This window comes from Rhineura floridana, chromosome 6 (assembly GCF_030035675.1).
Source record: "Rhineura floridana isolate rRhiFlo1 chromosome 6, rRhiFlo1.hap2, whole genome shotgun sequence".
Taxonomy (NCBI): domain Eukaryota; kingdom Metazoa; phylum Chordata; class Lepidosauria; order Squamata; family Rhineuridae; genus Rhineura; species Rhineura floridana.
In genome coordinates, this window is record NC_084485.1 from 44,698,228 (window position 1) to 44,725,843 (window position 27,616).

At 44.3% G+C, this 27,616-nt stretch overlaps 1 protein-coding gene across 1 annotated transcript; it reads left to right on the plus strand.

Moving 5' to 3' along the window:
- Positions 1-378: 378 nt before the first annotated feature.
- Positions 379-27,273, plus strand: EIF2S2 (eukaryotic translation initiation factor 2 subunit beta). Its single transcript, XM_061631636.1, has 9 exons — positions 379-638; positions 9,409-9,589; positions 10,794-10,897; positions 12,693-12,825; positions 18,629-18,729; positions 22,066-22,214; positions 23,492-23,548; positions 25,283-25,368; positions 26,815-27,273. Exons 1-9 carry the CDS (start codon positions 624-626, stop codon positions 26,988-26,990), a joined length of 1,002 nt encoding a protein of 333 aa, XP_061487620.1. The 5' UTR covers positions 379-623; the 3' UTR covers positions 26,991-27,273.
- The last annotated feature ends 343 nt before the right edge of the window (positions 27,274-27,616 follow it).

The window sequence follows — 27,616 nt, forward strand, 5'->3', positions numbered from 1 at the left end:
GTCAACCCAACGCTAGTCACTCCACCACACTGGCTCGAAGGGTGTTACAGGTCCATAAGACTTTCTCTGTTTTAACCCGTGAAATGTTGGACACTCCCAGAAATTTTCTGTCCAGTCACCACATGGCTTCTCTCACCCCGCGCACAACCTTCATCTTCTCACAATGAAAAAACAGCAGGCCACCCCACGTACTGTCTCCCACCGTCTCGAACCTCTCGGTTTGTCTTGTACGTGACGCTCTTGCTGCTCGACGAGCACATGCGCCTCGCCCTGCCTCCCTATGACCTCACCGGCTCAACTTCCTCATCCCCAAAGCAACACGTGTTGTAGTCCAGATTTCCCCCGCCCCCGATTCTTTCCGCGCCTGCGTAGTAGCCGGACTACAATTCCCAAGAGGCTTGGGTTGAGGGTACAGCGCATGCGTTCATCCGGGGTAGCCGGGCTGCCTTCTGTCTCCTCCTGCTGCTGATGCAAGAGCTGAGCGCGGCGGCGAGGCAGGCAGAGCCTAGAGCGCTTGTGTGACTGAGCGGAGGGACTAATTGCCCGAGCGGTGTTGTCGGCCACCTATACCGGAGACGAACCCTTCTGAGTTTCTGTCTTGAGGGCCGGGGAGAGCCGCAGACATGTCAGGGGACGAGGTGAGGGCCGGGACGCGCCTAGGCCTCGGGTGACGCGGGGCTGGGGTGGCCGCCATGTGAGGAGCCAGGCCTGAGGCCTTCCTGCACCCTGGTCCGAGACCGGCTGGGATGGCTCGTTGGGCCTGCTTTGTATCCCGGTGGCTCCCCAGGTTTGAGCGGAGGTTGCTCGGTCCTCGTTCTCTTTCTCGTAGTTTTAGGGAGTGGCTCTTGATGGCCCTTAATGGGTTGCCTTTTCTTTTCGCCCGTAAGACCGTGAAAAGCGCCTGGCTGGTTCAGAGTTATCTAGTCCGGTATCCTGTTTCTCTCAGTGGCAAACCAGATGCCTTACGAGAAACCCAGAAGTAAGGCATGAGTTTGCTCCCTTCTCTTCAACCCCTGCAAAATAATAGAGCGCTTAGAATCCCTTCACACGTTACCTGATATCGAACACGAATTGACAGCTATCGGGGTCACTTCACTCTCGCTTTCTCTCAAAAACATATAAAATGAAAAGAGTGAATGCAGCCATTTTGGTTGCAGGCGTCTGAAAATGTGCTAAAAGTTCCCCTTGGGTGTGGGCGCCAACTAAGTGTATGCTTCATGGCAGGCCTGTGTTTGCCATCACATAACGTGTGGATTAGAATGCCCTATGATCCTGGTTCCATGCAGATGGGGATGTTTCCTTCCTGTTTGATATGCTGTAAAATGTTGTAACCACACTTGATGTTTTTAGGTGTGCAATCAAAACATCCTGTGTTTTCATTTAGAGAGTTTGCAGAATTCACCCTTTGCCCCTCCGTTTGGTAGACTAGGCTTTATCATCCTTTTGTACTAAAGATCATTGCGACTAGTATTCACATATTGCAGTTCTGCTAGTTTGTGGCGTGAACCCTTTGGAGAGATTCAGTCTTAGAATTAGTCAGTTGTGAAACGCTTCACTTAAATGATGTCTGGACATGGTAAAATGCATGGGCTTGAAAAAAAGATACATTATTAATCATATTTAACAGCATTAATTTAAACTTGTAATCTTCGTAAAGAAGAATTGAACTCTTCCCCCCCCCCCAAATTCTCATCAAGGCAAGCTGGTTGTCTTGAATTAATTTAGATAATCTTGTGTTGTGTGCAGAATAAAATTATGTATGGTTTGTTTTTTATTCACTGGTGGTTTAGATGATTCCATTTTAGCAGTTCTTGCTATACTGGCCTGTTGGGAGCAGTGGCACTATACAGCTTGTAACTCAGAGAGATATATTGGTTTAAATCCTGAAACAACAAGCACAAAATTTAGAAAATTAATCTGCTGGGCTAGAATTAGTTTAGGAACAGGTATTAAAGCACCACTTCTGCATAGGAATGAGAATGCTCTAGATTTCCAAGCACATTGGGCTTCTCTAGTCTACATAATGGGTTTTATAATAGTCTTTATAAGGAGTTTGAGAGCCAGTGTAGTGGTTAGAGTGTAGTGGTTAGAGTGTTGGACTACGACCTGGGAGACCAGGGTTCAAATCCCCACACAGCTATGAAGCTCATTGGGCTAGTCACTGTCTCTCAGCCTCAGAGGAAGGCAATGGTAAACTATCTCTGAATACTGCTTACCATGAAAATCCTATTCATAGGGTCACCATAAATCAGAATCGACTTGAAGGCAGTTCATTTTCATAAGGAGTTTATGCTTCCTTGATTCCGAGTCATTGATCAGTTGTACTACCACAATTACAATGGCTGGAAAGTTACTGGTTCAGACAATTTGTAGTAGACATGATCTGCACAAAGGTGTATATGAAGCCTGTGGCTCACCAGTTGACAGCGCTTCTTTAGAAATATTGCCTTTATTCAGAATGTTGTGCTTCCAAGAATATTTTTTTTGCTTCCTTTTATATCTCACTTTTTTCATTATGGAACCCAAGGTGATATGCATCTAGTTCTCTTTTGGTCTCCCATCACGACCTTCTTAGCTTCAGCAAGTTGGTGGCCTCATGTGCCTTCAGACTTTACACAACACAGAATCCACCTTCTGTGGATTTCTCCCATAATTATTGTTTGTGAACATTTGTTAGCATGTGATGAATTGTTACGTGTTGCTGATTTTTGAATGGGTATCCTTATAGCCATGATATGCTAAGGTGACGTTATCTTCTGTCCCAAGCTATTTAGAAACTTTTCTCGACCCAGAATGATTCTAATTCTAGCTTGATGTGTCAAAGTACTATAGCCCATAAGTTTCCAAACACTTAAGACAATAATCGCTACCACTTTTTTTTTATATTACTAAGTTCCTGGGCTAAGTGTGTGAGTTATGTATTATCGCTATTCATGGATTGTAAACTGTTGACACTTGCAAAATCCTAAGTTTGTCGGGCCCAGGATGGGAGGCAATAACCGAACTCGTGGGTGTGTTTAATTCTTTCTTTATTAAGGAAATTACAACATTGAATTTACTGCGCTTCATGCAAACCTCTAATCTAACTCACTAGATTCCCTAACTATCTAATCCTGCAGCGTTGAAAGAAAGTTGACAGAGCAAAGTTTTCCCGCCTCCCCATCACTTATGAAGGAGGGAGGCGGTCGCGCAGCCTCTCGCTTCTTCGGAAAGATCCCCCTCCCTCCGCCTTTTTCTGCTCCTCCCTCCTCTACCGTCTTCGAGCTCAAGGGGAGGGGGGATCCTTGGGTCCCTCTCCTTCCAAGGTACTGACGTCTCTATCCCGTGCAGGGGGGCCGGGTGAGTGGAAACTGGACACCAGCTTCTTTACGGGGCTGCTGGGCTGAGGAGGGGTTACATATCCTCTTCCCTCCGACTCCTCCTCCATCTCCCCTCCCCGCTGCTCGAAGGGAGGCATGAGAACTGGTAGGGATGAGTCCCCGGCCGCTGGAATCCCAAGGTCTCTTACTGTAGACATCTCTCTCTCTCCCCCCTCCTCTTCACTCCCCAGCTGCAACTGCTGGAATTCCAAATCCCCCTCCCCACTCTCTCCCACATCGTCTTCAGGATCCCGATCCAAAGTCTCGACAGTATCCCCCTTCCCAAGGCTTTCCTTCCTCCACCCCTCAGGTCTGGGTCTTTGGGGGTACTGCTGGTGAAAGTCCCGGACCAAGTCTGGGGCGTGGACGTCCTCCGCATTCTCCCACGACCTTTCCGCCGGGCCGTCTCTTCTGCGTTCGGTATTCCTGCGCACGGCAGGAAATGAGCCATCTTAGTTAGAGTGTCTACCACCACCAGGATGGTCGACATCCCTTGGGAGTCAGGGAGGTCTGTTATAAAGTCCATCGAAAGTGCTTTCCAGGGGGCCTGCGGCGTGGGCAAAGGTTCAAGTAATCCAGCTGGTTTCCCAGGCGCGTGCTTTGTCCTCAAACAGACTGGGCAGGTCTGGATGTAGTTCTCTATCTCTCTCCTCATTTGCGGCCACCAAAAATCCCTGGCGACCGTTTGGATGGTTTTGAAAATGCCAAAGTGGCCTGCCGCCGGGGAGTCGTGGCACTGCCTCAACACCCAGGTCCTTATCTCTCCAGGAGGCACATACCTCGCTGATCGGTAGCACAAGAGTCCATTGCTTTCATGTAATCCGCTCTCCTTTTTGACAGGTAGATCCAAGTCAGCCAGACATTGTAGCACGTAAGGGTCTTTTGCTTGAGCCTCCTTAAGTTCCTTTTCCCAGGATTCTTGACACGCACCCACGACCACTCTCTCTGGAGGGATGATGTATTGGTGAGTAGTTGGGGCTTTCCCTTCCAAATATCCCGGCAGTCGGGAGAGAGCGTCCGCTCGCTGGTTCTTGGCTTGGAGGTAGTAAGTAATTCGGAAGTTAAGCCTAGAGAAGAACTGTGCCCACCGCATTTGTCGCTGGTTCAACTTCCTAGTCGTCTGCAAGCTCTCGAGGTTCTTATGGTCCGATCTAACCTCAATCTGGTGTTGAGACCCTTCCAGGTACTGTCTCCAGTGGGCGAATGCTTCTTTAATCGCAAGGAGCTCTTTCTCCAGGACAGTGTAATTTTGCTCGGGGTCCGTTAGCTTCCTTGAAAAGTATGCGCAGGGGCGCAGTCCCCCTCCTTCTTCTCCCTGTTGTAACAGAATTCCTCTGATGGCAAAGTCTGAGGCGTCGCTCTCCACTATATAGGGTTGCATGGGGTCTGTGAACTTCAGGATCGGCTCGACAGAGAAATGCTTCTTTAATTCCTCGAAAGACTTCTTGGCCTCCTCCGTCTACCTGAACGTCCCCTTTCCCCTTAGGCAGTCCATCAAGGGGGCCGTCAGCTTGGAGAAGCCCGGGATGAACTTCCGGTAATAGTTAGCGAACCCCCAAAAGTGTTGGACATCTTTCTTGGTTTTAGGCTGACTCCATTCCAACACACAGCTCACTTTCCCTGGGTCCATCTCTATCCCCTCTGGGTTCGGTATCCTAAGAAATCCAAGGCAGTCAGGTCAAAGCCACACTTCTCGAGCTTCGCATACAGTCTGTTCTCCCTCAGTCTCTGCAACACTGTTCTTACATGTCGGTCGTGATCCTGTGGGTCTTTTGAAAAGATCAAAATGTCGTCCAGATAAATGATAACGTAGGAGTCTAGGAGGTCCCGGAACACCTAGTTCATGAATTTCTGAAACACTCCAGGAGAGACGGATAGGCCAAAAGGCATCACTAGGTATTCAAACTGACCCTGCGATGTAAGAAACGTGGTTTTCCACTCGTCCCCTTGTTTCATTCGCACCAGGTTGTATGCCCCTCTCAGATCCAGCTTGGTAAAAACCTTGGCCGAACGTAACCGATCCAACAGCTCAGGAATGAGGGGCAGGGGGTAGCTGTTCAGTATAGTGATTTGATTTAATGTGCGGTAGTCATGGCACGGCCAGAGCTCTCCTCCTTTTTTCTTGACAAACAGCAAGGGCGCTGCCGCAGGTGACTGTGAGGGTCGAATGAACCCTTGCTTCAGGTTCTTCTCCAGGAACTCCCGCTGCGCCTCCCTCTCTGGCTCCGTGAGCAAGTAAATTCTTCCTGCCGGGATGCTAGCACCCGGGACCAGATCTATGGCGCAGTCATACGGGCGATGCGGGGGTAGATTCTCTGCTTCCTTCTCATCGAACACATCTTGGAATTCTTTATACTTGTCTGGCAACACAACCTCCTCTGGACTTTGTCCGGTCCTGGCCAGAATGGCTTCTGTCGTTGAGGGCTGGCAATTCTCGTGGCAATACTGGGAGGTAAACACCACCACCGCTTCCTCCCAATGGATCTGAGGTCCATGTTTCGCCAACCACGGCATCCCCAGGATCACTGAGAAACTTGAGAGATGAGACACATAAAAGGAAATAGTCTCTGAATGCCCTGGGATTTCCATCTCCAATTCTTGAGTCGCCCGTGTCACCCCCCCCCAATTTCAAAGGTCTTCCGTCAATGGTCTCCACAGCTAAAGGCTTTTCCAGCTCCCAGGTGGGAATCGCGTAGCTGGCCACTAGCTCTGCATCCATAAAACAAGTGGATGCCCAGCTGTCTATCATAGCTTCTGTCTTAAAACTTTGCCCCTTGGGCGTCTTAATCCGAACAGGCAATATCAGGACCCCCCGCGAGGGGGGTTGTGTCACTGCAGGCCCTTTGTTAATGGTGGCCCCCAGCCCTCTGGCCTCGTCGAGAGCTGGGTTGTTTAGTTTCCCAACGGCTCAGGCTTCCCCATCTTCGCCGCACAATTCCGCGCTAGATGACCAGGTTTAGCGCAATACAGACAGAGATTCTCTCGCCTCCGCCTCTCCTTCTCCTCGTCCGACAGGCGCGGTCGAACTCCCCCCAGCTGCATGGGTTCCTCACTGCTGGTGGACGGGGGTGTCGAGCTTGGCGGGATGTGGCTTCGGGGAACTGGTATGGGAACAGGGTATCGGGGCACCTCATGTCTTTTCTCCAGCCGGCGCCCCTCTAGCCGGTGGTCTATCTGCAGGCACACACGGGTCAAGTCTCTCAGATTGCCTGGGGGTGACATTCGGGCCAGTCCATCTAGGATCTCAGGACTCAATCCACTTCGGTACAAATACATGTGCGCAGGCACACACGGGTCAAGTCTCTCAGATTGCCTGGGGGTGACATTCGGGCCAGTCCATCTAGGATCTCAGGACTCAATCCACTTCGGTACAAATACATGTGCGCGGGATCATTATAGTCAGTCTCTTGGGCCAGGAGTTTGAACGCATTGGTGTAGCTCGCCACTGATCCTCTCCCCTGTCGAAGCGCGCCTAGTTTTCTTGCTGCTGTCTCCTTCCTCTGGGGGTCTTGGAACATCTCTCCCATGGCGGTCTTGAAACTGGCGTACAGCCCCAGTACCGGGTCGGCCCGGATCAGGTAGGGGGTTGCCCACTTCGTGGCTTCTCCTTCCAAGAGGCTGATGACAAAGGCCACCTTCATGTCGTCCGTCGGAAAGTCCGCCCGTCGAACCTGCATGTAAAGTTCACACTGGGCCAGGAACGTGGCAAACTGATCACTCTGCCCTGCATATCTCGCGGGCAATCCTACAGGAGTCTTGACTGGAGCTGCAGCGGCACCGGGAGGCGCTGCCTGGAGCTGGATGACCGCCGCCCTCAGGGCTTGGTTGTCAGCCTGCAGGGTCTGTGTCGTGGCCCACAGGTTCTGATTCTCGGTTTGCAGAGCTAGGAAGTTCATCTGCAGCGTCTGTAAATCCGCTTGCAGCGACTCAAGGGTGACCCCTCCTGCAGCTCCCAGATTCATCTTGTACTCGGCAAGTTGCTGGGGACTTGAGGGATCAGAAGCTGGCTCTGTCAAACTGTCGGGCCCAGGATAGGAGGCAATAACCGAACTCGTGGGTGTGTTTAATTCTTTCTTTATTAAGGAAATTACAACATTGAATTTACTACGCTTCATGCAAACCTCTAGATTCCCTAACTATCTAATCCTGCAGCGTTGAAAGAAAGTTGACAGAGCAAAGTTTTCCTGCCTCCCCATCACTTATGAAGGAGGGAGGCGGTCGCGCAGCCTCTCGCTCCTTCGGAGAGATCCCCCTCCCTCCGCCTTTTTCTGCTCCTCCCTCCTCTGCCGTCTTCGAGCTCAAGGGGAGGGGGGATCTTTGGGTCCCTCTCCTTCCGAGGTACTGACGTCTCTATCCCGTGCAGGGGGGCCGGGTGAGTGGAAACTGGACACCAGCTTCTTTACGGGGCTGCTGGGCTGAGGAGGGGTTACGTATCCTCTTCCCTCCGACTCCTCCTCCATCTCCTCTCCCCTCCCCGCTGCTCGAAGGGAGGCATGAGAACTGGTAGGGATGAGTCCCCGGCCGCTGGAATCCCAAGGTCTCTTACTGTAGACATCTCTCTCTCTCCCCCCTCCTCTTCACTCCCCAGCTGCAACTGCTGGAATTCCAAATCCCCCTCCCCACTCTCTCCCACATCGTCTTCAGGATCCCGATCCAAAGTCCCGACAAAGTTCCCTCAGAGCTGCATATGGTAGTAATTTGAGAAAATATCGCACGGAAAGAGTCTGAAATCCATAGTAGGATGAACCAAAATATCATAAGGGTTGCATGCATGCTTATTTATGATAAATGCATCTGGCACAATGTTGAAATCATTTAGAAGAGCTACAAAATTCTCACACATACAGTTGTTCCTGCATGAAGCTTGCCTGTCTTCCAGTAATATTAGAACCAATTTGGAGAGTCATAGGGAATACTAAGGGAAAAGACTGCCCCTATCCTCTATATTACAATGCATGCTCAGGGAAGGAATCCCAAAAGGCATTAAATTAACATTAGGTGCTTGAGTCAAGTGCAGGGAGAGATCTAGTCAAAGTCAGATTAATAAAGTTCTTTAGGTACTTGGAGATTCTTAGGATTTCAGTTCACTGCCAAAGAGAATAGTATAAGCATACACTGACTGAACTAGTTTTACATATTAAATACATCCAAGGATTTAGCTACCTTTTTGTGTTTGAATGTGTACTGTATGAAGTTCTGTTTTATGAGGGTGTCTTGATTCCTAACAAGCCCTGTTTAACCAACTGGCATGATGAGACTCCCTTGTATTACTAATCTTAAATGTCCAAAAATATGATTACAAATGTCAACAAGGTTTTTTTCTTAGCTTGCTGCTTGTGGTTCATAGGAGCATAGGAAGTTGTTTTATGCTGAGTCAGACCATCAGTCCATGTAACTCAGCATTGTCCACACTGACTGACAGTGGCAGGAGTTTAGACAGGATTCTCTCCTAGCCCTACCTGGAGATGCTGGGGACTAAATGTGGGACCTTCTGCATTCAAGGTAGAAGCTCTGCCACTGAGCTACAGGTTCACAGCACTTTTGGTTTGTTTTGGGGAAACAAAATGCAAGTGCTGGTTTGCATGTAATGCAAAGCCAGACTTAGTTTGTTTCCTTCCTGTGTGGCAAGAGCAAGCATGCTATAAGCGGTAAGCCAGAAATAAACCAAGGTTATTTTATTTTTGGCTTACTGCTTAATTTTTTATTGTTTTTAAAAAAAACATGGTTCAGATAACACGAGAAGCCATCCTATGGCTTATTGGAGCTGTTCAGGTACACCTTGAGGCAGGTGAGAGGCACGTTCATGATTGAACTATGGTTTAAAAGAAATTATGGCTTCTTGTGATGTGCAGACCAGACCAATATCTGTTAGAGACATTTTTGAAATGTCTTCTTTAAATTCTGTTTAATTTTATTGGTTTAACAAGGTGGAAATCTTAACTTTAATAGAATGTTGGTTGTTTAAATATGTGTAGTAAACTAGCTTATACTGGAGAAAATATTTTAAAATGGTTTTTAAAGTTGCTTAAGGAGACTTTCTTGTTTGCAGATGATTTTTGATCCTACTATGAGCAAGAAAAAGAAGAAGAAAAAGAAGCCCTTTATGCTTGATGAAGAAGGAGGTGATGCACAAACAGAAGAAACACAGTTATCAGAAACAAAAGAAGTGGAACCAGAACCAGTGGAAGACAAAGATACAGAAGGTGATGAAGAGGACAGTAGGAGAAAAGGTAAATGTAACACTCACATCTATTGGAAACAAGTTTAATTCTTTGAATGATAGTTGTATGTAAGAGAGCACAGCATTTACTTACTGCCTTTGAAGCCTTTCAGGAAAGCCCATGTATTAATCACTATTGTTGATAGTGATGGATTTCAGGGAGACCTGCGTTCAAACCCTGTTCAGCCCTAAATTTACTGGGTGGCCCTGGGCATACCACACCTTTTCTCATCCCATCCCCAGCAGTAGTTAGAATCAAATGGGCAATTCCATATTTGCTGCCATGTCCTTCTTGGAGAGAGAATTCAGTGATTCTAAATAATCTACTTGTGCCCCAGTCCTGTGCAGAATTTGGCACACCTAAACTCACTGAAATCCATGAGCTTAAGAACTCCTAACATTGCATAGCATTACAGCTTTAGGGGCACTATATGTGTCTTACTTTGGACAAAATCCGATATTGCATGTTGCATGAACAGACATCTGCTTCCTCTCCTGCCCTTTGCAGCCCCCGTCCCTCCCCAAATAAAACTGTTCTGGAGGGTCTCTCAGCTGGAATTACAACTTATTTAGTATACTGAGTAGGCTAGATAAGAGCTTTTCTTTGCATCTCAGTACACTTGCTGTGGCCTGTTTGTATATGCCAACAGCCTGTGCATGCATCTATAAGCATTTTAACACTTTAGTACTTTTTAAAGGTTGAACTGTTAAGTTGTTTTGTGCATTTCTTGAGAACACTGGCTAGGTTATTCACATTGTACCTTTCCTTTTATGAACTGTTTTTAAAAAAAAAACAAAAAACCCCGTACACTTTCCCTTCCTGCTCCAATCGCATTGAATATTAAAGTAATGAGGGAATGTGGCAATAAACTGACTTTCTGAGGTATATTGTACCTAATACAGTCCGCTTTGATTTTTAGTCTGATGCTGTGCCTGCCATACGAATGGTGATATCATCTGCAAAATCACCATTGATCAACTTTCAGCACATTGCTGAAAGACAGCCTACCACAGAATAGATTTTCAAGCAAACGTCTGCATTCACGTGAGCAGTTCATTTTGTGACAGCGCAGCTAAAGTTGGCATGCACCAATCTGAAAATGTGGCTCTCGGTTGCAGAAAAGGTCCTGAGAGTTACCCCTGAGTTACTGTCATTGCTCAAATATTACTGCTGAATATATTTCACTGCTCTGTAATGTTACTTTGACTTTCAGATGCATCAAATGACTTAGATGATTTAACCTTCTTCAATCAAAAGAAAAAGAAGAAGAAAACAAAAAAGATATTTGATATAGATGAAGCAGAAGAGGTTATAAAGGTCAGCTTCCCAAAAAATCAAATCGTGCACTAAACGCTGTCTGCAGCATCAGTCCAGTAAAAGTTTAGATGATGGGATCCTGTAGTACTTTCTCTTTCTATTTCTTGGTATCTAACATTTTTTTTCTCCATGAACCAAAGGAGAGTTGTGCTTGCAGAAAAATGCCTTCTGTGAGTATACCTTTCCTTCTTGGATACCTTCCATTGGACTGGTTTGAACATAATGTTAAGCCATAGCTTAGCACAACAAGAATGAACCTTGCCTCTCCCACCTTCTCCCCTTTTCTGGCACAGGAGTGAGGCATTGGAATCCTTTTGCTTCTGTTTTTGTTTAACCACTGCTTGACATTAAATCCTAGCAGACCACGTAAAAACAGTTTATGAAGCTGGCTGGCTTGTTTTAATTAACCATAGTTAAGAACTTAGAGTTTGGACAGTGACTAAACTGCTATTAATCTAAAATGGAAGAAGAAGCTCTGAACATCTTGCAGCCATTCTTTGGGAGGAATTCCGTGAGCCCAGGGGAGGTTAGACTTGTTCTCCTAACACCAAACCATGCCTAAGTATTTCATCAGATCACATCCACAATGGGCAGTATCTAGTGTACTCTTTCCATTAGTGCAAGGATTTCCATTTGTGCAGCAGATCTCCCACATCCTCTTCCCATGCACAACCTGTACCCTTCCTAAATCTGCTCCAGAGGGTTGGGGTAATGCCCAGAGCATTGTAAAGGGCGTGAGGGGGTTGCTCAGGGACAGGAGAGGGAGGGGAAGTTATCTTGTTCAGCCAAAAGAGCTAGCACTGACTGGGTGAGTTGGTGAATACTGCCCAGAATCTTTATTTGCTCTTTTAGCACATGTATTTAAGACATATCCACTATCTGTATAGAAGAGGTGCTGCTATAAAACTGCCCAGTACACACTCATATAGGAATAAATCATTTTGAGATGAGCAAAACTGGTTTTGTTTCTTTATTAATGTCACTTTCAACGTGAATGAGGATTTCACTTATTTTTTGAATGTGTATGCTCTATTTAAAATTGTGTTTTAAATTGTTTTTAAAATATGTTTTTAAATTGTGTATTTGTTTTAATGTTTTTGATTGCTGTAAACTGCCCAGAGAGCTTCGGCTATGGGACGGTATACAAGTGCAATCAATCAATCAATATTGTTTGCTTCTGCCATAGAATATGCTACACTTATGACACAACATTAGCCTATCTTGTGTTCCTTACGATTTGATGTTTCACACATTAGGGTCTGTGGACTGTATACATTAAGAGTTACAAACTAGCAGCAACAAGCCATCCTGGGTATTTTGTTAGAGTTGGAAATAAAACACTCCAAATGTACCCTAAGAAAAATAAAATGGGAATAAAATAGAATAGCTTGTATCAATGAACTCCAGAACCAAATTTTCTGGATAGATGGATAACGGTGTTTCAGTTATAATGAGCAACATACTGTTACATATTTTAGAACTGCTGCATGATATGTTGTATTGCATCCAGTATTGCCATGCCACTGATGGAAGGCTTCTGTTAGCAGTATGGGAAGGGAAGTCATTTTGAATGATGCTTCCCCCCCCCATACCTCTCAATCTGTTCCAGATGCTCCCTCAACCTTTTAGAGAAGAATTGGGAGGGGCAGAAGTGGAATTGCCAAAAAATGTTTCCCTTCTTGTTTGCTGACAGAAGCCCATCAGTGGGGTGGTGCCATTGGATATATCCCTTTCTTTTTACTGTTGCATATTTGTGTAAATGCATCCTATTTCATGTCCCTTTCATATTTTAAAGGATCTGAAAATTGAGGGTGATGTGCAAGAGGCGGTAGAACCAGAAGATGACCTTGATATCATGCTTGGGAAGAAGAAGAAAAAGAAGACGGTGAAGTTTCCAGATGAGGATGAAGTATTGGACAAAGATGAAGGTAATTTACGGTTATTCAGTTTTGTGTGTTTTTTTCTTTGCTATAAGTGAAAGTTAATAACTTTTAAGTGTTTGGACAAGACATATTTGTAATTGAACCTAGTAACTAATTTGTGTAGAGCAGGGCAGAGGCAGCTTTAGCTTTTCCACCCCATTAAAGATCTAGTTATGAAAACACTTCTCCTTCTTTGCTCTTTTGTGAGTCCAAAGCGCCATGTCTTTCGTTCTCTTTCCCTCTTCGTGCTTGCTCAAAATTCCAGTGGCATCCTGTGAGGGGAAGGGGGAACTGTAGGGCAACATTTCTGTTTTGGACCCCTAAGTAGGATCTGGATGGGGACGGGAGAAATCTAGAGATTGCAAATGTGTTGAGAGGAAGATTGCAGCAGTTGTTGTTGTTGTTATTATTATTTGTATACCGCCCCATAGTCGAAGCTCTCTGGGTGGTTTACAACAATTAAAAACATTAAAAGCAAATATACAGATTTAAAAACACATTTTTAAAAAAACAATTTAAAAACACATGCTAAAATGCCTGGGAGAAGAGGAAAGTCTTGACCTGGCGCTGAAAATATAACAGTGTTGGCACCAGGCGCACCTCGTCAGAAAGATCATTCCGTTATTATTAACGTAATAAACCTTAAATAAAACTATGCAGGTAAGAAACCAGCAGGGGTGTGGGGGCTTTCCAATGTTTTGCACTGCCTGCAGCATGTACGACTGTCTGCCTGTTGGACAGAAGTCATGGGTGTGCTCTCGGTGCAATGAGCTCCTGGTTCTCTGGGAACGACTTCATTTTCTTGAGGCCAAGGTGGCTGACCTGGAAAAACTGAGAGAGGCAGAGAGGTGTGTGGAGGAGGCCTTCAGGGACGTTATAGCTGTGTCCCACTCCAAGGATGATAGCTCTCCTGCTATCATGGAGAACAATGGTCTCGAGGAAGGAGAGCATCCAGCTGAGGAAGAGGGAAACGATCCCTTAGAAGGGACCCATTCCTTGGGGGATGAGCAGCTATCCTCTCGTGCCAAGGATATATCTCCGGGGGGTGGAGGGATCCTTGTAGTGGGTGATTCGAACATTAGGAACATAGACAGTGGGGTGTGTGATGGGCGTGCAGACCGCAAGGTGATTTGCCTGTCTGGTGCGAAGGTTGTGGATATTGCCCATCATTTCAATAGTTTGGTAGACAGTGCTGGGAAGGAGTCAACGGTTGTGGTGCACGTTGGCACCAACAACATGGGGAAATGCAGCCGTGAGGTCCTGGATGCAAAATTTAGGTTGCTAGGTAGGATACTGAAAGCCAGGACCTCCAAGGTGGCTTTCTCTGAAATGCTACCGGTTCCACGCGCAGGACCAGCCAGACAGGCCCAGCTTCGCAGTTTCAATGCGTGGATGAGACGATGGTGTCGGGAGGAGGGGTTTGGATTTGTTAGGCACTGGGGAACATTTTGGGACATGCTGGGCAGAATGGAACCAGACTGCTGGCACTTAAAATTAAAAAGGTAGCAGAGCAGCTTTTAAACTGACTGAGGGGGGGAAACCCAACAGGAGCTGAGGTTAGGTCCTGTTTGGAATAAACCTCCCCCCTGGGATAAAGACCAAAGAAATGATGAAATTTTAAATGGGGTAGGCCTAGAAGTAGGCATTGTGAGAGCAGGGGCACAGGATATAAATTCAGAAGGGCAAAATTACCACAGGCCAAACCACAAGTGCCAAAGACACTTGAAGAGACACACTGCTTACAAGTGCCTGTACGCTAATGCTAGGAGCCTCCGAACCAAGATGGGAGAACTGGAGTGCTTGGTCTTAGAGGAGAGCATTGATATAGTGAGCATAATGGAGACCTGGTAGAATGGAGAAAACCAGTGGGATACGGTTATCCCTGTATATAAACTATATCGGAAGGACAGGGAAGGACGTATTGGTGGCGGAGTCGTTCTATATGTGAAAGAAGGCTTTGAATCCAGCAAGCTCGAAACCCCAAAAGAGGCGGACTCCTTCACAGAATCGTTGTGGGTGGTGATACCATGCCCCAGGAGGGATTTAATACTGGGAACGATCTATCATCCCCTGATCAAAATGCTTAGGGAGACCTTGAGATGAGATATGAAATTGAGGAAGCATCCAAACTAGGAAATGTGGTAGTAATGGGTGACTTCAACTACCCAGACATAGACTGGCCGCATATGTGTTCCAGTCATGACAGAGAAGCAAAATTTCTAGATATTCTAAATGACTATTCCCTAGACCAGTTGGTCATGGAACCGACCAGAGGGACGGCAACCCTGGACTTAATCCTCAGTGGGGACCGGGACCTGGTGCGAGATGTAAGTGTTGTCGAACCGATTGGGAGCAGTGACCATAGTGCTATTAAATTAAACATGTAACTGGCCAATTGCCAAGAAAATCCAACACGGTCACATTTGACTTCAAAAGAGGAAACTTCACAAAAATGAGGGGATTGGTAAAAAGAAAGCTGAAAAACAAAGTCCAGAGGGTCACATCACTCGAAAATGCTTGGAAGTTGTTTAAAAACACTATATTAGAAGCTCAACTGGAGTGCATACCACAGATCAGAAAAGGTACCGCCAGGGCCAAGAAGATGCCAGCATGGTTAACGAGCAAAGTCAAGGAAGCTCTTAGAGGCAAAAAGTCTTCGTTCAGAAAATGGAAGTCTTGTCCGAATGAAGAAAATAAAAAGGAACACAAACTCTGGCAAAAGAAATGCAAGAAGACAATAAGGAATGCTAAAAAAGAATGTGAGGAGCACATTGCTAAGAACATAAAAACCAACAACAAAAAATTCTATAAATACATTCAAAGCAAGAGACCATATAGGGAGGCGATTGGACCCTTGGATGATAAGGGAGTCAAAGGTGTACTAAAGAACGATAAGGAGATTGCAGAGAAGCTAAATGAATTCTTTGCATCGGTCTTCACAGTGGAAGATATAGGGCAGATCCCTGAACCTGAACTAACATTTGCAGGAAGGGATTCTGAGGAACTGAGACAGATAGTGGTAACGAGAGAGGAAGTTCTAGGCTTAATGAACAGTATAAAAACTGACAAATCACCAGGCCCGGATGGCATCCACCCGAGAGTTCTCAAAGAACTCAAATGTGAAATTGCTGATCTGCTAACTAAAATATCTAGCTTGTCCCTCAGGTCCTCCTCCATGCCTGAGGACTGGAAAGTGGCAATGTAACGCCAATCTTCAAAAAGAGATCCAGAGGAGATTCCGGAAATTACAGGCCAGTTAGCTTAACTTCCGTCCCTGGAAAACTGGTAGAAAGTATTATTAAAGCTAGATTAACTAAGCACATAGAAGAACAAGCCTTGCTGAAGCAGAGCCAGCATGGCTTCTGCAAGGGAAAGTCCTCTCTCAGTAACCTATGAGAATTCTTTGGGAGTGTCAACAAGCATATAGATAGAGGTGATCCAGTGGACATAGCGTACTTAGACTTTCAAAAAGCATTTGACAAGGTACCTCACCAAAGACTTCTGAGGAAGCTTAGCAGTCATGGAATAAGAAGAGAGGTCCTCTTGTGGATAAGGAATTGGTTAAGAAGCAGAAAGCAGAGAGTAGGAATAAATGGACAGTTCTCCCAGTGGAGGGCTGTAGAAAGTGGAGTCCCTCAAGGATCGGTATTGGGACCTGTACTTTTCAACTTGTTCATTAATGACCTAGAGTTAGGAGTGAGCAGTGAAGTGGCCAGGTTTGCTGAGGATACAAAATTGTTCAGGGTTGTTAAAACAAAAAGAGATCGCGAAGAGCTCCCAAAAGATCTCTGCAAACTGAGTGAATGGGCTGAAAAATGGTAAATGCAATTCAATATAAACAAGTGTAAAATCATGCATATTGGAGCAAAAAATCTGAATTTCACATATACGCTCATGGGGTCTGAACTGGCGGTTCAGAGACCTCGGGGTTGTAGTGGACAGCACGATGAAAATGTCGACCCAGTGTGCAGCAGCTGTGAAAAAGGCCAATTCCATGCTAGGGATAATTAGGAAAGGTATTGAAAATAAAACAGCTGATATCATCATGCCGTTGTATAAATCTATGGTGCGGCCGCATTTGGAATACTGTGTACAGTTCTGGTCGCCTTGTCTCAAAAAGGATATTATAGAGTTGGAAAAGGTTCAGAAGAGGGCAACCAGAATGATCAAGGGGATGGAGCGACTCCCTTATGAGGAAAGGTTGCAGCATTTGGAGTTTTTTAATTTAGAGAAAAGGCGGGCCAGAGGAGACATGATAGAAGTGTATAAAATTATGCATGGCATTGAGAAAGTGGATAGAGAAAAGTTTTTCTCCCTCTCTCATACCACTAGAACACATGGACATTCAAAGAAGCTGAATGTTGGAAGATTCAGGACAGACAAAAGGAAGTACTTCTTTACTCAGCACATAGTTAAACTATGGAATTTGCTCCCACAAGTCGCAGTAATGGCCACCAGCTTGGATGGCTTTAAAAGAAGATTAGACGAATTCATGGAGGACAGGGCTATCAATGGCTACTAGCCATGATGGCTGTGCTCTGCCACCCTAGTCAGAGGCAGCATGCTTCTGAAAACCAGTTGCCGGAAGCCTCAGGAGGGGAGAGTGTTCTTGCACTCAGGTCCTGCTTGTGGGCTTCCCCCAGGCACTTGGTTGGCCACTGTGAGAACAGGATGCTGGACTAGATGGGCCACTGGCCTGATCCGGCAGCCTCTTCTTATGTTTTTATGAGAAGGCCCTCTCCCTTGTTGCCAGCCTCCCAACTTCCCTCGGAGTAGGCACCCGGACGAGGGCCTTTGATGTTAAGTGTAGCGTACGGGTGGGTTCATGTCGGGAGAGGCGTTCCATCAGGTATTGTGGTCCCAAGCTGTGTAAGGCTTTATAGGTTAAAACCAGCACTTTGAATCGAGCTCAGAAACATACAGCCAGCCAATGCAAGCCAGCAGTTAAAGGATGTTGCAATCTTTTGAGGGCTAGTATCCTTGACATAAAGCACAACAATATAGGACATTTTGTTAACATTAATGTACTTTAAATTGTCAAATAATGGGAAGCTTTTGGATCCAAGATAACCATAAAGCTGAGCCAGGGTTTCATTATCATGAATTTTTCAGGAAATCCTGGGAATCATTTGGTATATATTGAACAGTTTTTGAGATCCCTAGCCTACTCTCAATTAAAATTTCCAGGGTTCCTTGAGGAAAGCAGACAATCTTGTGTCTTCTCTCTCCGTCCCCCTTTTGTTCAGACCTAAACCAATTTCAGTTTGTGAATTTGCATTGTGTGCAAATCCAGGCTTATGGTTCCTCTTTTCAAACCACAATCTGTAACTAAGATTTGTTCTTGGCTTACTACTCATGGTTTGTTTTGGAGACTTCGCTCTCAGTAGTGCAGCAGCAGCACAAAGGGAGGAAAGAAGCGGCTGCAATTTTCTAAATGTGCACCAGCATGCTTGCTCATTCATGCTAAGCCATTGTTATGAGCAAACCAGGCCATTGTCTGTTTATTTGATTTTGGAAATCAGAACATTTTGTGATTCAAAACTTCCCAGAAAACTCTCATCACTGTTCACATGTGCAAAGCATTCTCACAGGAAGGGAACAGAGCTGTCTTTCCGTTCCAGCTGTGGCACATCGCAGCCTTCTGAATGCCACTTTGGATGATCCCTTGCCTTTCGGGACAGTGGTTTCTGGCCACTATTAGTTTGTTGAAAGTTTTCTTTGTATCTCATATTTGTAAAAGCAAATGACTCATTTGTCAAACACAAGCTAGGCAACAATTCCTTGGATCTCAAGTATATTTCTTCTATAGTGTTGGAGGACGAAGACAGCAAAAAAGATGATGGAATCTCTTTTAGCTCTCAGTCAGGACCTGCATGGGCAGGCTCAGAGAGGGACTACACGTATGATGAGGTAAATAATTTCTATGCCTTTTAACTAGTCTTGCTTTTGTTTATAGCTTATTTTGGGGTGTATGTGGACAAACATAGCCTTAACATTGCTTTTAATGTACACAAGGCTTGAACAAGGAGTTAAACGGGCTGTAGATGCATGAAGAAAAGAAAGTGAATTATTGCTATAGGGGTGTAACCATGAGGTGCATTCACATATACTTCAATGGGAGACCATAATACCAACTTCCTACCCATGAATATCATGTTTGTTGAAGCCTTGTGGGGCTAATGTAGATTACTCTTTCTACTTCCTACAGTATAAATAGTATACTTCTGTGACAGAAAGAGATGCTTTGGTAGTAGAAGAGTGGGTTCTACTCCTGTAAAGTTAATTTAAAAAGTTCAAGAATAAGGTTATTTGTCATGTTTACAGGAGCATATACATCTTCTGTCATGCCAGCAGAACTGTGAATGAATTGTAGGAATTAAAAGTATAGAGGACTAAATATGGTGTTAAAACCACTGATGTGAACAGGGCCTCTTCTTTCCCTTCCTTCCCTAAGGGGAGGAGAGTTCCTTGTTCTGTTGTATCTCCCGAACAGCAATAGATGCACTTGCTGTAAGTCAACATAAATACCTTATTGCAACCTATAGTTTTAAAAATTACCACTACCTGCTCGCTTGATCCTTGCCCATCCTGGCTAATTAAATCCACCAGAATCGGAGTAGCTGGTTGGTTGCCATATCTGATTAACACCTCCCTTAGGGAAGGCTCTATGCCAACATTGTTGAAGGAGGCTGTGATTAGAAATTTGTTTAAAAAGCCTTCACTAGATCCTTCGGATCTTAATAATTTCCGGCCAGTCTCTAATCTCCCCTTTCTTGGCAAAGTGATTGAGAGGGTGGTGGCGGCTCAACTCCCAAGTTTTCCTGGATGAATCAGATTATCTAGACCAGCCTTTCCCAACTAGTGGGCCACCAGATGTTGTTGGACCACAACTCCCATCACCCTCAGCCAGCATTGCCAATGGTCAGGAAAGATGGGAATTGTGGTCCAACAACATCTGGTGGCCCACTAGTTGGGAAAGGCTGATCTAGACCCTTTTCACTCAGGCTTTAGGCCTGGTCATGGGACAGAGACTGCCTTGGTTGGCCTGCTTGATGACCTACGCCGGGCATCAGACAGAGGGAGTGCATCTCTGTTGGTGCTGTTGGACCTCTTGGCGGTCTTTGATACCATTGATCATGGTATCCTGAGCCGTCTTGCTGGGATGCGTCTAGGAGGCACTGTTTTACAGTGGCTCTGTTCCTCCTACCTGATGGAAAGGACCCAGAAAGTGGTGCTGGGAAACTATTGCTTGACCCCCTGGCCGTTGGCCTACGGAGTACCGCAGGGTTCCATTTTGTCTCCCACGCTCTTTAACATTTATATGAAGCCGCTGGGAGAGGTCATCCAGAAATTTGGAGTGCAATGTCATCAATATGCTGATGACACTCAACTCTCTCTCTCCCTTCCATCTGATGGCAGGCTGGGAGTGCTTGTCCTAAACTGGTGCCTGGAGGCTGTGAAGGGCTGGATGTGGGCGAACAAACTGAAACTTAATCCAGACAAGACGGGAGTGTTGCCAGCCAAGGGAAAAACTGCCCCAGGGATAGAGTTGCAACCTGTTCTGGATGGGGTTGCACTCTCCTTGAAAGAGCAGGTCCACAGTTTGGGAGTTCTTCTGGATCCTGCCCTGCTACTGGAATATCAGGTGGCTGCGGTAGCCAGGGGTGCTTTTGGCTATCACAAAATGGTCTACCAGCTGCGTCCGTTCCTCGAAGCAGCTGACTTAGCCACGGTGACACATGCATTGATGACATTGAGGCTTGATTACTGTAACGCACTCTACGTGAGGCTGCCTTTGAAAACGATTTGGAAACTACAGTTGGTCCAAAATGCAGCAGCCAGTATGTTAACTGGAGCACGGCGCAGGGAGCATATCACCCGTGTGCTTTATTGACTCCACTGGTGCCCAATTAGTTTCTGAGCCCAATTCAAAATGCTGGTTTTGACCTTTAAAGCCCTAAATGGCCTTGGACCAGTGTACATAAGAGACCACTTACATCCATATGTTCCTAGCCTGGATTTAAGATCCTTTGCCTCTGGTCTCCTCTGCGTGCCTGGAATGAAAGAAGTTAGATTGACAGGCACGCGGGAGAGATGCTTTTCCATTGTGCCTCCCAGACGTTGGAATTACCTGCCCCAAGAAGCCCGCTTTGCTCCCTCCCTGATGGTCTTCCGGAAACTTGTGAAAACTATTTTGTTCCGGAGAGCCTTTGGTTGGGACTGACGGGTCAGCTTGACACCGTTTTTTTTATAGTTTATTTTTATCTTTTAAGTTCTTTAATTCACACTCTTTTATATGTGTATGCACATATATACATGTATGTATTATATGTGTATGCATAATGCATTTTATGTATTTTAATAGTATTTTATGCATTTTAATTTACATCTTAATTTCTGTTTTTATTGTGTATTTTATTATATATGTGTGCTATTTTATTGTAGCCACCCTGAGTGCCCTATTGTACGGTAGAAGGGCGGGATAGAAATATTTTAAATAAATAAATGCAAAGTGGGACTTCTTAAGGAAGCAGTAGCAGAAGGGAAGCAGTGATGCAAGATATTTGAACCCTTTCTCCCAGTTCTTGTGTCTTTGGTTTGACCCAGATGGCAGAGTTCACACTATCCTCTTGGGGTATAGGTAGAACAACAGCTCTTGCTTTTGTGGCCCGAATTCTTGTGATTTCTGGCCCAAATTCTTCCCTTGTTGTACCTTTCCAAAGCAACAGGAAGAGAAATGAGATAAATAGTTCTTGTTTTATTGAAGACATTATCTTTTCCTCTGAGCAGCTCAAACAAAGTTTCGTAACTTCTGTTAAATGCTTAGTTGGTGTGTTTAACATATGGAGGGGAATGGGTCCACAGCTACTGGTTTTGCCCCTAACATGCATGTGTCTGCTGGCTCTCCCTCTGATCTCTCTGCATATTGATTGGAATGAGAATGCATTCTGTATGCTTACAAATATAGACATGATGAACAACCCTGGTGCTGTCCCTCTGTGTGTTTTGATGGAATGCTTACACCAGGGCGTGAGAGGAAGACTCTTTCTCCAAAGCACTTTACAGAAAAGCAAAACCTCCCCCCCCACCTGGCTGAACTTAATATGTTGACTTGATTTGAGATCACTGGGAAAAATCTTGCTTTCTTGATAACCAAATCCATGCCCCTAAATAAGTACAGAAGTGCAACAGTGAGAGATGGTTCATGATTGACGTTGATAATATTTTTTTCCCATGTGTTTGCAGTTGCTGAATCGTGTATTTAACATTATGCGGGAAAAAAATCCAGATATGGTAGCTGGTGAAAAAAGAAAATTTGTCATGAAACCTCCCCAAGTTGTAAGAGTAGGAACCAAGAAAACATCATTTGTCAACTTCACAGATATCTGTAAACTGTAAGTCTGTCTATATTAGTTATAATATAATGTAATAGTTAGTCAGTGATTTCTCATCTAAATTTTTTACATGGTTTTATTGTGTGTGTATATTTATGATTGGTGTAAACTGCTTTGATTTTTTTATGAATAGTGATGTACAAATATTTTTATAAATATACTGCACAGGGCACAGCATGAGGGGGAAGTGTAATCCTTCTGTAGTATGCTGTGGGGGGGGAACTCAGCTGCAAGTGTAAAATATTTGACCAGACTTAATCCAGAAAAATGGTTCAAATATAGAACTGTCTTCACTTCCAAGACATTTGCTTTGTCAGTAGTCAGTGATTTTTGAAGACCCAAACATAATGCATCAAGACAAAGGATTATTACTTGGAACGAGTCTTCATTTTTGTATGTGGAGAGTTTGGGATAAGTCAGCAGGAACACAAAGGTGTTTTTTAAAAAGACAAAAATGGTCAACGTTTGGTGGATTAAACCAGCTCTTTCATACCCATAGTGGTACTGGTTGTCCCTGCCAGCCTCACAGTCGAAACTATCTTTGTGTGTTTGTGTTTTTAAAAACTGACACCACTGCTGTGAGACTTCACTGAAAGCATTCTCTTTAAGAAGACCAACCAGTAGTGTTTGTAGAATGCATCATTGTAGCCTGTGTTGCACTCAAATGTCTGTTGATGTTAGATCAGTTTTTCATGTTACCCTTGGCTCTTACTGCTGAAAGATATGAAATCTGATGTTTGTTTTCTTTCTTTCTTTGAAGATTTATACCTTGCTAAACTCTCCTTCCTTAATTCCCTTTTCTGTGCTCTGATGCCCTGGCCTCTTCAGCTATCCTAAAATGAGGTCTGTTCAGAAAGATTTTGCTGAAAGGTTTATATCATGGTTTCTGCATGTATATGTTGGGCACTACTCTTAGATTAAATCCCTAAGTCAGGTTGTAAACATAGTCCCTATGGAGACACATGTACCTGTAGAGGCCTTTCCTAGTGCCCACTGGATCTCCTCGCTCTCCTGAAATTAGTCGTGAAGAACCATTCAGGTGCAGCCAATAGAGCAGGTCACAATTTGTGTTTGGTTGCAGTGTGCATAGTGCCCACAACAGTTCCTCTTGTTTGCAAATGTGCCCACAAAGGTTGGTGACACCTGCCCTAGGGAAAATGATGGTGAGTGTATAAAACCCCACTGAATCGCTCCTTTGAGCTGGAATGTTTGCCTAGCACTAAGTGCCCTAAATATATAGTTTGTGATTATAACTAGGTGAACTTCTTTATTTTTAGATTACATCGTCAACCAAAGCATCTCTTGGCTTTTTTGCTTGCAGAATTGGGTACAAGGTAAGCACTTTCCACTTCACCTTCTGCAGTGTTTCTACAAGGTTTCCTGAATCCAGGCATTAGCTCTTGCTATCTCATTGGAGTGCACTACTTTTAAATGAGTTTACTCTCTTCTGGAAGTATTAAACGTATTAGTAAAGGTGCTCCTTTTGCATATGTAGATCTGAAATTAGTGTATCTGAGGATGCTGTGAGCTTCTTGTTCTATGTAGATGGTGGGAGTTGCTGCCAGAGGGTTACATCTTCCCTTGGGACAACTACTAGTACTGTTCATTGGCATGAAGGTAGCTTGCAGGAGATCTTCCTTAACTGGACAGGTGTATGCTGCTACTACAACTCAATGCTAGTAATTCAACTTATCAAGGGAGAAAGAAACAAGTACTTTGCAGAACAACCAGTTCTGTGTGTTTTTTCTAGGTTAAGGCTCAGTACTTAAAATGTAATTTTACGAAAAGATTTGGACTCCAGCACCCACTCAAAGGGATGCATGCACTGATCTCTCTCCCCCCCCCCCGGCTGCATTCCTCAGCACCACAAAAATGCTGAACTTGTTCCCAAACTTCAGGAGGGACTTTTTGTGGGGCATGGAGCTACTGCTAGATGGAGAGTGGGCAAGCCTCCTTGCGCAAGTGGAGTTACCTTGCACTGTTTGGAATCCAAGCTAGAGTTCTCAAGCTTGACTGAACTTTTTCGAAAAGTCCTTTTTCTTAAGGATAGGTAGAGCAAGCCGTAGTTAACGTACAGAAATGTTGTCCTCTCAAGTTGGTGCTCATGATTAGCTTGATGGCTGATGTACTGTTTTAACTCTTGCTTGCAGTTTGGGATTATATATGCGACCATGCAACAAAACACTGTAGTGTATCCTTGACATTCATGCTTTACTTGTTTCTTTCCTGCTATCTTTTGGGGTTTTCCAGCTACACTAAACCTTGGATTTCTCCATGGATTTTTATGAGCAGCTCACAGTTCTGTCCCCGGTGACCTTCTCATTACAAACCAGAAAATGAACAATCCAAACAATAAGTTGGTTTCCTCTACTCCTTTTTTAGAACTGTGTTCCTTTCTCTGTCATATTCTGCTTATTTCTCTTGGTGAAGGAGAGAAATGAAACAAACGACAATGGAAGAAAAGACACACACATAAAATGGTCCACCTTCCACTTTTACCCCCTTGCCTGCTCTCTCAGCAAGCCTCTCCTGCCTGTTTGCTGATCTGTTTTTCTCTTTTTTTCAATTTCCCCCTACCACCTAAGTATTTGCAGCAGAAGGAATGGAGGAAAACAAAAGGAAATTGTTAACCCTTGCATTTAAGTGCTCCCACCCAGCCATGCCCTTCTCTAGGATTCTTCATTTCACACACACACACCTGCTCCATTTTCTTTTTCAGCAGACTTGTAATGTTCTTTAGCTGCTCAGCAGACACAATATGGTTGTTCTGGGATTTTTTCTTCCACCTTAGGTTAGATTTTTTTAAAGGGATTTTTGTATTTCTGTAAACCTCCCCTGAGCATGTTGACAGCTCCTTCTTGATGCTACATATCCTTGTTTTGGCTTCAAAGCTGTCAGTATTCTGGGAGTGAGTTCAGCTTTAGTAGGAGTGGTACAGTTTGAAGGTCCTCTTAACAATTTTTTTGCATATGCTATGATTAGCATTAAGGAAACCAGCAGCCTCTCTACATATGTGCAGTTTGATGTCTTACACAGTTCTAAACTATACAATTCTTCTTTCAAATCAGTGGCTCAATAGATGGTAATAACCAGCTTGTAATCAAAGGAAGATTCCAACAAAAACAGATAGAAAATGTCTTGAGAAGATATATCAGTAAGTATATGGCACACACTTGCAAAAGTTTAGTCTTCTGCTTTGTTTAAAGTTGATTTCTTTGTTCCATTAGCACATCATATGAATATAGCAAGTTGCTGTTTAGCTTAGATGGGAAGGTTCCAATATTGTCTAAAAGATACATTTTTAAACCAAAATACTTATGCCACCTTCATGTGGCTAATGAGAATAAAAACTCAAGTATAAGTCTCATAACTTTCAAAACAGAATAAACCACAGTAGAGCATTCACAGAAGTATTGCAATAATCGGCTTGCACTTTTTGAATCATCTGAACAAAAAACATTTTCAGTGCTTGCTGTTTGGATCAGACGGACACTGGGAAGAACATTCCTCAAATGCAGCACCTCAGTTGGGCTACACTGTGCACCTGCCTGCTGTATCATAGGGTGGGGGCACATAGCAAGATCTCTGATGTCCATGTCAAGCTGAGTGTTTAGAATAGATATATATGGGAAACAGGAGCCCTGTCTTGGGATGTCTTGGCTCCAAACCATTTATGAAGCGATTCAGCTGAAATGCAGAAGGATTCATCTTCCTTAACTCTTGTTAACTTAAGGAATTTTGCAGATTAAACATTACGGATAATGTGTTGTCCTTTCTATGTGTATTCTACTGTAGACATTTTGCTAGCTTCCAATAGAATTAGTTCAGTGGCAGAATACATGCTTTGTATGTGGAAGATTCTAGATTAAGTGTCTGGCATTTCCAGTTAATTGGATTGGGGTAGCAGATGATGGGCAAGACCTCTGCCTGATAGCCTGGAAAGCTGCCAATAGTCAAGCAGGAGGGACTGGGCTACATGGACTGGCAGTGTCAGTCTGAATAAGGCAGTTCCTTATGTTTGAAGACTGTCATTGACACTGAGGAAACTGATTCAAGGGATGAGTTCCAGTTTCTGAACATGAATATGCAGTAAGAGCAAGAGAACTTCCATATCTGTCCAGAGCCCTCTGAGCTGTTTGCCAGACCACTCAAGCCACCCTGTGGTACACAGGTTATATGTGGTGAGTGGGCAATGAGATACACCTTTTTGTGGAGTGCTGATTCTTTCGTTCCTGCATCCTAAGGCTGAACAACATACCAGGAAGATGTATAAATAAGCTAGAATGCAATTCGAGATGAGGTAATTAACTTTGAAACATGTTTCTGTGGCAGTTAGAGAGCTCCTGTTAACTTTAGTGTGGAAATTCTGTCTCAGCAAAATAATTTGTTTACTTCTTTGTAATAGTATCTTAAGGACAAGATGCTTAAGGTGCTTAAGGACAAGAATTGTGTGCTTTGACCCAGAAACTAATCCAGTCGGTTTGCTGCTGCCTTTGAAAATTATGCTAGCCTGACATGATTAAATAACTAATCATCCTGCACATGAAATTTTGGTTAATCTCTTGTTGCTAATTCAGCATGTTTAATTGTTCCCCCCCAGAGGAATATGTCACCTGTCACACGTGTCGGTCGCCAGACACAATCTTGCAGAAGGACACCAGATTATATTTTTTGCAGTGCGAGACCTGCCATTCACGCTGCTCTGTCGCCAGCATCAAAACTGGTTTCCAGGCTGTCACGGGCAAGAGAGCACAGCTCCGTGCCAAAGCTAACTAGTTGGTTGGTTGACACTGGATTTTTGCAAAGTGATCTGGGCACAAAAGGCTGGACAGGCTTACAACCTGAGTGGATTTCCAATGTATTAAAACAAGATTGTAAAAGCTGCTTGGCTTTGGGTTGGTCTGTGAAATTCTTGCAAGATGCAGATCCTCAAGCTGTTGACATTTGCTAACTGAATATTTTACCAACTGTCAAGTTGAGATGAGAGAGGAGGTGCTTTTTAATCTGTTCATAGAATTCTGTAAAATGCAAGAGAAATTAAAAGTTATTATAACAGTGACTCACTCGAAGTTTTCTTTCTGTTTCTCTGTTAAATGATTGCTATGGCAACAGTAATACTGTGAATACATGTGAGAATCATGACTGATTCCCTGTTATCAGATGTATGTTCTAAAACATATGTTTCTTGAACAAATGTATTTGTAAGAACAAGTGGGGAAAGGTAATTAATGAAACAATGTCATAAAAATACTGTGTCACAAAATTGATTCTTTCAGTTGAATGACTCCATGAATATAAAAATGTCGGTCTGTGTGGAGCAAGCCAAAAGATAATTGTTTAAATCTAGATTAATTAGGGTTGAGTTTTGCTTTCCTTGCTGGGGCTTACTTTCATCTATAGTG

What these genes read in the sequence shown, in the direction of transcription:
- EIF2S2 (XM_061631636.1), top strand. An exon ending in GGGACTACACGTATGATGAG is followed by an intron (nt 18,730 to 22,065) that starts GTAAATAATTTC and finishes ATGTGTTTGCAG; the next exon opens with TTGCTGAATCGTGTATTTAA. An exon ending in CTTGCAGAATTGGGTACAAG is followed by an intron (nt 23,549 to 25,282) that starts GTAAGCACTTTC and finishes CTTTCAAATCAG; the next exon opens with TGGCTCAATAGATGGTAATA.